The 14,825-nt window shown below is 33.6% G+C and overlaps 1 protein-coding gene across 1 annotated transcript in view; it reads left to right on the top strand.

Annotated features, from left to right (window-relative positions):
* The window catches only part of LOC150081400 (serine-protein kinase ATM-like), a 313,728-nt gene that overhangs the window by 271,177 nt on the left and 27,726 nt on the right, over positions 1–14,825 (top strand). The window contains exons 28-30 of the mRNA XM_090380190.1: positions 330–541; positions 7,544–7,634; positions 8,746–8,823. Of these exons, the coding sequence (XP_090236316.1) occupies positions 330–541; positions 7,544–7,634; positions 8,746–8,823 (381 nt within the window). The remainder of the gene's footprint in view (positions 1–329; positions 542–7,543; positions 7,635–8,745; positions 8,824–14,825) is intronic.

Here is a 14,825-nt window from a genome sequence, read left to right as displayed (position 1 = left end):
GTATAGGATACTATTTATTTTTATAAATAGCATAATGGAATTGCATTTAATTTCAAAGTTAAATTTTCAATTAATTGATCATTTTAAATTTTATATTAGGTAAATTATTCAGTTCAAAGCATGTTGTGTGTCTCATTCTTCAGAAGTGAGAGCTCTTATATCAGTTACTTGCTATTTATACAATCAATCAAGAAATAAGTTCTAAAATAATTTCCCAGATAGCTTTGTATTCTTATTTTGTTTATCCATGGAAAGATAAGTTATCTTATTTGTTTATATTTGTTTATGTTTGTAGTTGCCAGTTTAAATGTTTTTTTTTTTTTTACTAGGATGGTATTCAAAAGATACTGATGTCACTTAGGGTGCAGTTTTATTTATCACACAGAACCTATGAACACAGACGTGTTATTCGCATGTACAGAATTTTCATTAGATTACTCCTTCCAGAATTTAAAATTAAAAAAGGTCTTGGAAATTGTTCTCTTTTTGTAATAAAAGAAATCATCTATACAATGTTGAATTTTCTTCCATCTTCTGAAAGGTAAGATTATGGTAATGCTTATTTCAAATTAATAAAGGCATGTTGCTAAAAACATTTTTTTTTTTCATCAGCAGAAAAATCCTTCCAAAAAATTATTTATTTTTTTTATTTTTATTAAAAAAAAACCTGATATTTTGAGAATATCAGTGAAAACTAAAATTGCGTATTGAACAATTAATGTAAATAAGTGTCTATTTTTTGCTTGAAAATTCATGCTTAATCATGTTTTTGCTTATAAGTTGACCTCATTTTTTACAGTCATCTTTTGCATCTTGAATAGTTGCATATTACAGTATAATTTGCATTAAGGAACTAGTAGCACTGCTGTCTACTTTTTAATTCAGTTATTTCTGCTATTTCGTTTAACCCTTTGTGGTCCAATGTCATGCCCGGTGTGATGTAAAATTTCACTTCTAGTCCAGATTTGCATCCAGCTTGCCCATCAGCATTTCTGATTACGGACTTTGTTTTCCAGCTGTATTGGCACAATATTGTACTACCATCTATTTACATTTTGTATAAACAATATGAAAAGCAAAATCCAAAAATCTTTAGTTCATTTAGTGAAAACTTATTTGTGAATAAGTTTTCACTAAATGAACTAAAGATTTTTGGAGTTATTATCAACATGGGACTAAATGAACAAATTGATATACAGAAATATTGGTCTGAAGAATGGACAAGCAGAATAAATTTTTCAAGAATGTGTTTAGCAGGAAGATATTTCTGTGGATATTTTGGATGTTGCCTCTCTGCCTACCAACAAAAGGACAAACAAGGAATTCAAAGTAGTGGTTCTAAAGTAAAAACATTGTCAATTATCTGGATGGAAGGTTATGTGAATATTTTCTTCCGGGAAAAAATATTGCATTAAACTTTTTAAACTGTTTTGTCATGCTATTTTATATATTAGCTCATGTAAACCTGAGAATAAATAATTTTTGAACATCACATAGTTGTTTGTTTGATTGATAGAGCTGGACTGCATGGGGAAGACAGTGAAAATAATGCTGGATTGCAAAGAGTTAAAAGTAGAAAATATTGCAATTAAAAAGAAGTGTGATATTACATTGTGATATTTTGTTATACTGCACAGTATGTAGAAGGTTCCAAAACATACAGAAATAATCTAGCCTCCCATGTACATGTATACTTGAGAGACTTATATTATGTAACTAATCCACTCCTTATTCACTGTTTACTATTGTACTTCAAATTGGTTCCTCTATAAACTGCTTTAATATGGAAGTGTGTTTGCTACCAAAGAACTATCACATCATATGGAACACCACATCATATGTCATAAAAAACCAAAGAACTATCACATCATATGGAACACCAAATTGCTCAAAAATTTGCCTTTAGCCAGCTGGTAGTTGATTGTTGGAACAAACTTCCATCTGTCATTGTGGAAGTTGACAGCTTAAATAAATTCAAGGCAGAAGTAGACAAACATTTGGAGTGAATGAATGGGTGAAATAATGGGAAGGATTTTTTTTTTTTTGGCCGGTATGATGCAAGAAAGCAAGCTGTATAAGCTTGCTTTCTTGCATCATACGCAGCTCAACTAGTCACTGTTCTGCAGAAGGAATGGATGACTATATCAGCTGCAATCTGCAGTCATTCATTAGTGTAAATCCTACCCAGGAGGGTGGAGTGTGGCTAAAGGAGAACCATACTATTGGATTGGCAGTGGCATCACTGTGAAACTGATGTGTCCAGAGACTTTTCTGGAGGATAATGTATAAGTCTGATTATTATAATTGTTATAAAAAGGAGCATATAATTGTACAGATAGTAACTTACTTTTGAAACATCAAGAGGAAGAAATGGAATAACAATATTGGTTACATAATTATACCCATTTCATAAATCAAGTGGACACAGAATTTAATATAAAAAGATACATTTAAAATATGATACTACACTATGTGGGAATGTATTTTCTTGAAAACCAAAGTTACTAACAGATTGGATATCAGCATCCATGGCATGTACCTAGGAAATAAATTGAAACGTATTCTGTTTAGCTTGTCATAAAAAACAGTTTCTCTGCTTCTCTGGCTGCATCAATAAACTTCATATGTCCAAAACCATGGGCTAATGCCTCAATATCTAGGACATAGTAATATCCAAAAGAAACAGCAAGTAATTATCAGGTTACTTGCTGTTTCTTGGATTTTTCCACATCCTATACAGTTGTTCCATAACAAATTGGCATCTCATCAGTAGAAAGCCAGGTATTTGAAGGTATTTGAGATGAATTGGAATGTTTGGTGAGGTTCAGCCCAACATGGGAACATTTTAAAGGTAAACTAAGAAGCACATATATTATATGGTGTGGTACAAAATTGTTCCAAAACTGGTTAAAAATCCAAATTAAATTGCCAACTGAAATGTAAAGTGGGAGGGTGGTTGGAAATAATGAAATGAAAATCTTTAAAGATTCAGGAAATAATCAAGAAAAAGAATTGTAAGAATGCTTCCTTTTTCTTCAAATAATATTATATCTTAGGAAGTGTAACTTGCAAGAATACGACAACCAAAATTAAAGAAAACATGAGTGTATCACTCAGAATCTCCTGAAACATAATTTCACCCTATTCATATTAGTAAGGGCCAAGGAGAATGGTTAATTGATTGCTAACGGTGACTTTATTGCTAAAAAAATATTCAGTATTACATCTGTAAAGCAGGAAAAAAATTAAATAAAACAACTGAAATAATTATGCAGAAAATATGTTTAAGTGGCTAAAATGGCACCATTACAAACCAAGTTAAATAAATTATTAATCACTTTCTTGAGTATTAATCACTTTAATGACACTTTCTTGGGTATCTGCTTCCACAGAACATACCCAAAAAATAAATGGGAACTTACTTATTTCTTCTCAAACACAGTTAAAAAAAATTAAATCTGAAACTGAAAGGAAAGGAAATTTAGAGTTCTTCAAAATGAATAGGCATGGAAATTAAAGTGATTGGGAAAGGCAGGTGAGGGATATATCAAAGGATTTTACATAGTTGTCTAAAGACTTAAATGAACAATAAAACAGTCCCCAGAATAGAGTCATTCATTAGTCTCAGCTCCAAATCATGAACTAATTCTTCTTTCCATACCCATCCATAGTATTAAGCATTATACACTGTGCTGACACTTTATTAGGTACACCCCTGCTGCGCACACAGATGGTTTGTCCCACAACGTTGCAATCACATGACCACAATTGTGGATATAAATGCAGCAGAACAACCTTTCTAGTATCAGTTAAGCATACAAACCATAGCAAGAATGGGGAAAAGGAGTGATCTAACGGACTTCGAATGTGGCATGGGAGTAGGTGCAAGACGTGCTGGACAAAGCATCTCTGAAACAGCAGTTCTCCTGAACTTTTCATGCACCACAGTTTCAAGGGTGTATTGAGAATGGTGCAATGAACAGAAAACATCCTCTCAATTGCACTCCTGTTGAAGAAAATTGCTTGTTGATGAGAGAGGTCAGAGGAGGATGGCTAGAATTGTGCAAGCAAACAGATGGGCCACAATGTTGCACATCACATCAGAATACAATCTTGGTGAGCAAAACAAAATATCGCAATGGATCACTAGTTGCGCTTTGTCGCAAATGGGCTACAATAGCCAATGACCACATCACGTACCTTTGTTATCGATGAAGAACAAGAGAGCCCGCCTCCTGTGGGCACAGCAACACCAGCACTGGACTATCGAGGATTGGAAAACAGTTGCTTGTTCTGACGAGTCAAAGTTCCTGGTGCATCATGTTGATGGAAGGCTCAGAATTTGGTGAAAACAACATGAATCCATGGACCTGTCATGTCTGACGACTATTGTGCAAGGTGGTGGGGGCAGTGTTATGGTGTGGGGAATGTTTTCTTGGCACACATTGGGTCCATTGATACCTATAGATTCATGTCTGAATGCCACATCGAACCTAAACATAATTGCTGACCAACTGCATCCGTTCATGTTGACAGTTTATCCTCAGTCAGATGATTACTTCCAGCAGGATAGTGTACCAATGCACAAAGCCTGAATTACTATTCCAGGAACATGACAATGACTTTTCTTTGCTGCAGTGGCCCACTCAGTCCACGGTTCTCAATTCTATTGAACATCTTTGGGATGAGCTAGAAAGGGCTGTTCACTGCAGGTGTACACCTCCGTCAAATCTCAAGGAACTGCATGACACACTCATATCTGCATGGTACTTCATTCCTACACAACTTTTTCAGCATCTTGTTCAATCCATGCCTAGACGAATTCAGGCTGTTTTGAAGGCTAAAGGAGGCTCAACATGCTACTAGGTAGGTGTACCTAATAAAGTGGCAGCACAGTGTAGATTCTAATACCTTTTGTGTTTTGGAGTTTTCATTAAAAAATGGTCTTCATTTGAAAGCATCCAGCTGTTTTATCCAATTTTATATTTTAAATAAAAATTTTCAGCATAATTTTATGTTTTTTTTTTTTTTTTTTTATAATCAGGGTTGCACAAAATTTGAATATATTTCATATTACAGATCATAAAAATTTTCTTTATGATCACAGACATGACAAGACAGTTACCACAGACAAGCATTTATTTTCTGTGGTAATTTCCAACCTCATCCGTTTAGTCATTGAGTAAATCAGTCGTTACCCGAATCTCAGCATGTATGGTCAAAGACTAAGACATGTGACACAGGAAAACTAAGAAGTTAGATGACTGACAGATGTTTGGGAGAGCTGCCAGATGAACAGTTATGTCAGAATAAGAATACACTGTTACAAGCTTTTGTATTTCTTAAATATGCTTTTAGTGGCACGGTGTGCAACTATATCAAGAACTGGAAATTGGTGAAATAAGCATGGAGGGTAAACTGCCTTTAATTTCATAAAAAAAATTATGATTATTCACAGATGTTTTGTGGTACTTCCCATACCATTTCTTCAGTGAACCCTTGTAATGCTGTCCTTGTCACCATTCACCTCACATATACCTGTAAAGTTGATTGTGTCATACAGCATTACAAGAGTTCATATCAGCCTCATGTACCTGTAATCTGATGATGTCATAGGGATGGCATTACAAGAGTTCACTAAAGAAATGGTACACGAAGTATCATGAAATGTCTTAGAATAATCTGTAATTCTTTAAGAAATTAAAGGCTGATTACACTTCACATCAATATTTCCAACTAATAGGAGATTATTTTAATAATTGCAGCATGAAAATAACTTTAGAAATCAGAAGAAAACATTATACCTGTCAGCCGGAGTTTGATTTTGGTTTACAAAATTCAAGGTTTTCTGGAATTCAGATGTGTAAGTTAATAAAATTAAATTAAGTGATACATAAATGGAGAGGATATTATTTCTTCTTAATCTTAAAAATACCCCATGTCAAAAATGACATGGGGTATTTTTTAACTTTTTTTTTTTTTTAATTTTTTTTATTGGTTTCATTTTTGACAATTTTACTGATTGTGGTGAGCAGTGGAGTCAGAATAAGAAGACATTAATATTTGAAAGCATTTATATACAAAATAATTTTGTAAAACTTCAAAATTTCATAAATAAGTCTACTCAACATAGTCTTTCCCTGTTAAACTCACTACAGGAAGAATTCAGGAAACTCACTCATGAAAGGGTTAAAAGATAGATGATTTAATATAACTTAAATATATTTACCACCATATTTGATCAGTTGGAGGAATTGGTTAGTATTGTGCTTATTATAACTCTGAAAAAACTAATTGGAAGCCTGAGAAACAACTATCTTTTTTTCTCCTACAATGATTTGATACGTGAAGGAGGAACCCTTCTTTTAAATATCATGCTATGTTATGGTTTGGTAAATTATTTGTTGATGTGCTTTCATATATTTGCAAATATTCTCTTGATTTTTTTTTTTTTATATATATATTTATCTATGAATTTTCTTAAAAATTTTTCTAAAATCAAAAAGTATGGAGTCATTTTATATGAGTCATGTTAGGTTTCTACATAGGGAGAAAAATTTATATTAATAGACTTAAAATAATTTTTTAATGTTACCAGGAAAAAAATTCATGTTGTTCTCAGTTCTTTTTGAGTGATTGTAAGGCATATGTTATTGCATATCATCACAAATAATTAATAATTTTTGTTGCACAGTTTTTCAAAGAATTTAAAGCATTTGCTCACTTACTCGGCGCCTCCGTAGCCAGGTGGGAAGGAGCAGCAATGCGTAGCACACGCTTCTTGATTAGACCGGGGTTCGAGCCCATCACCACCAAATACGGAGGATGCGGAAAGGTCAGGGAATGACCACCGCATATCCCAGAGCAATATGGCCTTAGTTGCTAATGCTCCTAAAAACCAAATAACAACAACAGTTTACTTACTCACTTAATATTAAAGTAAGTGATAAACAATAACTTTGATTTTATAAAATACATTAATATAAATATATTTTATAAAATTACATTAATATAAATTGTATGTGATGAAGTGTGCAAAACTGTTTAATCCAAAAAAAAAAAAGGTTTTGGATCCAATAGTTTTGCACACTTCATTCATTTTGTTATGCCAAAATATAAAAAATCAGGCAACATGGGCTCTGCCCTTAAAACACAAATTTCAAACTTCCCATGCCCAAAACTGGAGGTTGATTTATACTCAGAGTCAACTTGTACTCAAGTATTTGTGGTATTTTCAGATTACTGATTGTGTGTAAAATATTTCTGCACAGATCTCAACAATTTCTAAATGTGCATAGAGTTTTATAACTCTTATAACTCAGTAATGGTTCATTTATTATAGCCAAGAATTTTTGTTGTAATTTACAATCAAAAAACATTTAAAAAAATAACTAGTATTTTTCTTTTAGAAAACAACTGAATAATTCCAGAGTAGTAAAAGATTTTCCCTATATTTTCTTGTTTTTGTGAGTTTAATTACATTTTTCCAAATTTTAACAGATTTCCCTGGTTCATTCTAACAAATATTCATAATCTTGACTAGATCCCTTACCAGAGAAGAAGAAGGTATTTGCATATTGTGTGTGGATCTCATAACTGAAGTTTGCTGTAATGCATTTCCAAATTACAGTGAGGTATACTTTGTTTTGATCATTTAATTTTTATAAATGATATCAGTATAGAACTTCAAAAGTATAAAACAGCTAATGCTATTTTGGCATCTTTTGGAACAATGTGATCTTTGGTTTTTCTGTTAAATACTGTATCCAGCAAACAAAGTGATAAAAGTTCAAAATTTTAACAAATAACTTTTAAAAAATCATTTTTCTATTTTAATATTTTGATTAATTTGTGGCCTAAGAAACTGCTTGTTATTGTTTCTGAAGTTATTGTCTTTCCTCTGGGAAATTAAAAATTATTTGATAATGTTATTTTAGTTATAGAATAGGAAGCACTTTGTCTGCACTACCAAGAGAATTCTAGATTTTTGAATGCTGTATTTATGAGGTTTTATTCTATATTAGGAAAATTAATGTTGTTGCAGGTAAAGTCAACAGAAAACATGGCAAATATTGGATTACTTCATTTTCATTCTACACTAATTCTTTTTTTTTTTTTTTTTCCTATTCGTTAATAGTTGTTACATGCTGCACAGCAATGAACCCTGCACACTCCATAAGTACTATTTCAGAATTATACTATCAAGCAGTAGTTATGGAATGTGCCTCACTTATGTTTTTCTCTATAACTACTACAGGTCAAAATCTCATATTTTCGAACTACAGTGTTTTTTTTTATCAACGTTATTAATATTAACCTACGTTAATATTAATTTATTACTTACCCAGGGGCTCACATCTGGTGAGTATGGGCTTGGCACACCCAGGATCCTGAGCTGGATATCATCATTCTTCCCTTTCTTGGTGATTCCTTTCTACTTCTCTCTCTCTCTCTCTCTCTCTCTCTCTCTCTCAGGGTAATAGGGAATTTTTTTTTTTTGGCAGGTGAAGCATAAGCATCAGGCTTTCTTGCACCATGTGGCTAATAATAATAATAATAATAAATAATAATATCAATTACATATTTATGAACTATATGAAATTTTCTTAATTGTATTGCATGCAGCTTACAGCAGTTTTGTGCTGGAACTACTAATTCAGATTGAATTTTATAATGTGCCAGAATATATATTTATTATTCAATTTTTATCAAACTTGGTGATATCACTTTTTTTCTCTTTCACAGGACATCGGTAACCTGCTTCCAATTATATTTAGTAGCCTTATTCCATATGTTGATAAACTGCCTACTCTGGGACAAATGGTAAGCTTCATCATGATCCTTCCTGTTCTCAGAAGCATGTATGCTTACAGAATAAGACCAACAGCCCACAGTTTCTCACCTTTGGAGAAGAAGCAAACAATGATATTTCTTTAATGTTTAGTTTCATTGACAGGGGTGTCCAAATGTGGAGTGCATTGGATCACTGCACCAGGGGCCCCCAATCGAGGGAGCTATAAAAGTCTCAACATAAATAAACAAGGGCCCCAAACCCCTTTTGCATCCAGGTGCCCCAAGTACCTTCACACAGCCCTGTTCATTGAGACAAAATTTTTAGCAATTAGTTATAACTATATATATATACAGGTAGTTCTCGACTATATGAGTTAATTCATTCCTAGTGCACACTTGTAAAGCAAAAACTCGTAAAGCGAGAATTTATTTCCTATAGACATAAGGTTAAAAATAGGAGTTACGTTCTCAACAATGAAATTAGTTAGCTAATTAGTTTATGTGTAAACAATGATTGATTTATCAAAAGAAATGAAAACGTATCCTGTAAAATCAAGCCAATTATAATAATAGAGAAATTATTTATGACTTACAAATGTTAAAGAATGTTTATTCTTCATCATCATCATCGACTAAATTCATACTCGTTGATCACTCATTATTGGCTTGGCATTCATTAGTTTGTTGCACAAGGAGTTGTCTTCTTCAGAAGGCGCCTCCGTAGCCAGGCAGGCAGGAGCGGCAGTGCGTAGTACACGCTTCTTGATTAGACCGGGGTTTGAGCCCATGACCACCAAATACGAAGGATGCGGAAAGGTCAGGGAATGACCACCGCATATCCCCGGAGCAATATGGCTTTAGTTGCTAATGCTCCTAAAAACCAAATAACAACAACAAAATAACTTCTTCAGAAATGATTCAAGTGGCATTTGTTTCCAAGATAATCTTCTCTTTTAATTATAAATTTCACTATTGCATGCATAAACATTTTTAACGGCACACACACAAATTGCAACTAACATGATTCGCATGGAGTAACAAGTTTACAAGCTTAAAAAAAAGGAACTAAGAGAAGATTCTGAAAATTTATTTATGTTTTTTATATGATTGAAGATTTCAGTAAAGGGGAAACACATTTTACCATAATAACGTAAAAAACCACAATTCCAGCTATCGGTATTTTTGCAAATGCAAGAAGATCGAGTTTACTACCCATTTATAATTGCTTTCAGTAACAGAAAAGCCCAATAAACTGGAAAGTGCAAATTGTTTTTATTGTTTTATGGTTGTGACCTCCAGAAATGTGCTTTAGAAAAATATCACAGAGGTGTTTAAAATTGATTCTTATAACGGAACATATGATAATGATGACAGTGTAATGCATTTTAATGATTTAAATTGGTAACTAATACAGTTTACAAACCACGCTCATGACCTTTTATATGTCCTAAGTTCATGCTCGTGACCTTAAAAATGACATTTTAGAGAGATAAATAGCTTAGTTATACAGCGAAAATTTCAGCTTCTGAGATCTTGAAACGAATTACCAAAAAACAATGTGTTATTGGGTTCACATTACTATATTTTAACAATACAATGGTGTCTCTGGAACTGATTAATATCGTGAAGTGGGGTACACTGTATTTTATAGCTACGCATGTGGTTTGGAATGCGGTATTTATGAATGTTTAACATTCATTTTTTGCAATTAATGTTCATATTTTCGATTTTGTTGATACTTGATACTAGGGAAAAAAAAACTCATAAACCCGGGAACTCGTAAAGCGAGAACTGCCTGTATATATAGACGCAGCACACACACAGGGTGCTGAAATGCTGACACTTTTTTCCCCTAAGAAATTTATAATTTTCAATAATTGTTAAAACTTTTATGGATTTTTATGATCAGTATGTCCTCCATTTTTCCAAACAAGTTCCTGAAAGCACACACCAATGTTTTTAATGAGATGATGACACATCTTCCTTGATTTCAGGACACAACCAGACATCATGGCTCTCAAGTCCATGAGTGTGGCAAGTCTCCTGTGGAGCAACTCCTCTTTCAAGAAAGCCCACAAAAAAAAAATAACAATGGTTCAAGTCTGGACTCAGAGGTGGTCAAACATTCCCATTATTGTGACAATTGGAATAACAGTATGACAGCATGAGAAGGCCAAAAATAAAATATATTAGCTAGATGTAGAATAATGCAGTCTTGCATAAACCACTGGAAGCCAAGTTGCCATAAGCCGTTGCAGAAAGTCATTCTGAAACATATGCAGGTACTGCTGTGAGTTAACAATTTTGTTAGAGGAGGAGGATCCAATTATACCATAGCTTGACGTGATTGTCCATGTGGTCACTTTCACTCCCTAGATAATTTTCTCACAAAACTGGTGAGGAATTTCTGTTGCTTCAAACTGTTTGCTGCTCATTCACAATCCCATCCAAGTGAAATGAAGCATCATTTGAACCAGATATTGTTGTGCAACAATGCATCTTTCCCTTCCACCCATGTGACAAATGACGTCTTCTCTGCTTACCATTTTTTGAAAATGTATGGAGCTTTGTAATCTTGTATGGGAACATTTTTACATGCAATTGAGCCATTCATTGAACAGGAGGCTGAGATATTCCACATTCACAAGCTGCTTTTTTAGTTGATTTTCTTGTCATTCAAAAATCTAGTTGATCTTCTTGTCAAGAGAATGTGAGGTTATTTTTCATTTCTTTAGACTTCCTCATCAAACTGCTTGAATAAATGAATTATTGTGTTTCTCACAAGTGTTTAAAGAGTTTCAAATATAGCCTGAAATCTTTTCTGTGAAGTTATACTTTGTTTCAGTAAAAAAAATGCACTTTAGTCTTCTTCTCAATTATGAAGAGTCTTCTCTGCTATTTTGCTTATTGACGGGAGCATAGGATTCATAAGCATGTAAAACTGACAGTTATTCCACTCTCTAACAAAGTAACTCCACACTGCTGCAAATCTTAAATAAAATTCAACTAATAGTTCAGTTTTAATTGATGATACAATTGTGTCAATATTTTGTTCATCACCTCTATATACAGGGTGTTTAGAAACATGCAGCCCATAACTTCAGGGTAAATTCAGGATGTGAAAACAATGAAAAAGATTCATATAAGCATTTGTCCTATTCTGAATGGTTACAGAGCTGTGGCTTTTAAATTTTAAAAAATGACTATGGAGTTTTCAATGCTAAAAAAGAAATAAGAATAAGGAAACGTATCTAGTGTGAATATACAGATTTGTGTCTGTGAATGATGGTGCAGACTTCTCTGTGACAAGGTTATTAGACCTTTTTTTTTCTGTGACAGTGTTTCAGGATCTATTGGAATTTTATGCAAATGTACAGCTGTAGATTTGCATAATTTAGAATGTATATTATTTGCATAATGTACATTGACAACCAACTGTTCTGTCCACAAACAAATGAACATTACATATGGAAATTTTATTACTAAATGGATATGCTATCAAGTTTCATAACTCAACAAATGTCAATGTGTGACAAAGTAGTTAGAATTTCCAAAAGGAATTCCATCACTTTCTATGCACTATCTCTAGAGTAACAATTACAATGGTATTCATGATCTTCTATTTCAAAGTTGGTACAGCAGTGCAGAATATGATATCCTTGGCTTAACCCCACAAAAAGAAGTCAGTCAGTCAGGTTATATCAGAATTGTATCCTGAAAATGGGCCCATCCCTTCCTATCCAGGGGTGAACCCATTTCCAGTCCACATTTCTGGCATAATGTATTACCCCACTTGACTTCTTCTTATGGGTTATGCTAAGACCATCATATTCTGCATTAAAATATTAATTAATTAATTATATTGTATTTATTAATAATAAAGTTTATTAGTTTGATTGTTTTTTCTTAATGTGGTGATAAAGTTTTAGACTATAATTTCTCCAATTTGCTTGGCTTAGTCCCAAATTGGCAGCTCATCCTCATTTTTCAGTAACCATATAACTGGTTCTCTACTAACTGGTTATACCCTATCTTTAACAACTGGTGCAGTACCACGACTTTGCTTATTGGAAGTTTGAAGTGGTGGAACCCATGTTTAGTCAAGCCCTCTTCCGTCATGCAGTATGATTGATGTCTTTTGAGGTTATGGACATTATGGCAAGATCCAGTGTTTGCAGGCTTGCCACTAGATCGTCCACTGGACCGAGCCTATTGGTAACTCTCCAGGAAGCTTCCGGATCAGCTAGTATTAATTTTGCTGCCTCTACTCTGCCAGACTGGAGGGAGTCCGAGTAGCGTGTCTGGGGGAGGGGCATTGCTAAGGCCATGTTATGTCTGAAAGCTGGGTATATTCTTACCATGTGTATGGCATATCCAAAAATTTCATCACTTCATACAGCATACCCTCCCACCTTTTCTTACTACTGAATACACCATGAATTGTCAAACTAATAGAACAAACATACAGTCTGTCCTCGTATAGCACGATAGTTGCGTTCCTAGAAACCCTCGTGCAATGCAAAATCGTGCAATATAAACAACAGGCCCTATGGGAAAAGTGGGGTTAGGTGCCGACCACCCAAGATTGAACACACATTTGGAACCAAAACATTACCAAACAATAAATAATCGGGTAATTTTAATCGTTATAAAATACATTAAGTATTTTATAACGATTAAAATATGTAATAAAAATATTATAATAAAGTATTTTTAGTATTTTTTAATACTAAAAAAGTATTTTTTACGAATAAAATAAGTATTTTATTCGTAAAAAATTTATTATATTAAATAAAATAGTCGTAATAAAATACTTACGTATTATATAATACGTAATTATAATACGTAAGTCGTAATAAAATATTGCTAATGCTTTTGCTTCTATCGTAAGCAAACTTGCTTTTTGTTTGATTTTCTATCCAAACAGATGACAGCCGTTCCATCTCTTCCAATTCTTGTGTCTTAATCTAATGGATTTTAATTACACTGAGTTGTTCCTGCTATGAAAGTTGTTTTTATTTTCTCTGCATTCTTTGTAATTCTCGGCGTTGCCTGATTTAGGTCTATAGCACGTGCAATATCACATGGTCTTTCATTTCGCTCAAAGCGTTTCACAATTTCATACTTTTTCTCTATCGACAGAGGCGGACAGGAGCCTTACGGGGGAAACCACGGAGGGCCGGAGGCCGGTGTGATTTTGGCCATAAACCGTAGTATGAGGCCACTATAAATTTTCCGGGTTAAGAATTTTTGATCCAGTCCGCCTCTGTTTATCGATATTGCTTTTTTTTTTTTCTCTGAATCTGCAGTGTCTTAGCCAGAACGCTTCCTTTTCACACCTTTTAAGTATTTTACTCATTTTTAGGGAATAAAGCACAATTACAAAACGAGGAGGCACGCTTTGATACACATAAACAAAGCTGCCCGCGTGTAGCAACTGAATAAACAACATGGCCAAGATACACTATTAACACCTCACATTTTACTAAAGCACATTTCTGGGAGTTACTACCATAAAACAATAAAAACAATTTCTAGTTGCGTTTCTGCTAGTGGAATCTGTTATAAACTGGTAGTAAACTCCATCTAATTGCATTTGCTATTATATCAATAACTGGAATTGTGTTGGTTTTTTACGTTATTATGGTGAAATGTGTTTCCCCTTCACTGATATAAAACACATAAATACATTTTCAGAATCTTCTTCCTATTGTGTTGCGTTCAGTTGGGGTGATTCCGCGTTCGACTGCCATTTCTTGTAAACACAAAGGCGAATCGTGTATAAGCGAATTCGGTTCGGGTTATATAAGATAACATTCCCCTATTTATAAATCGTGTATGATCGAATTCGTGTAATGTAAACATGTGTTATACGAGGACCGACTGTATCTGCGAAAAGATCAAACCTCCCAAACTCTTCCTTGTTTATTTCACAAATATACACAGTCTATTCTGAATGATATTCATTTCCACTTACAGTCTGCCAAAGACCGTGTACGTTTTTTTGAGAGAATCCTAATTATCTGTTGATT

Source organism: Mastigoproctus giganteus, chromosome 8 (genome assembly GCF_048544385.1).
Source record: "Mastigoproctus giganteus isolate SK-2022 chromosome 8, ASM4854438v1, whole genome shotgun sequence".
NCBI lineage: Eukaryota > Metazoa > Arthropoda > Arachnida > Uropygi > Thelyphonidae > Mastigoproctus > Mastigoproctus giganteus.
The sequence above is the reverse complement of the archived record's forward strand: the minus strand, read 5'-3'. Positions and strand labels throughout refer to the sequence as shown.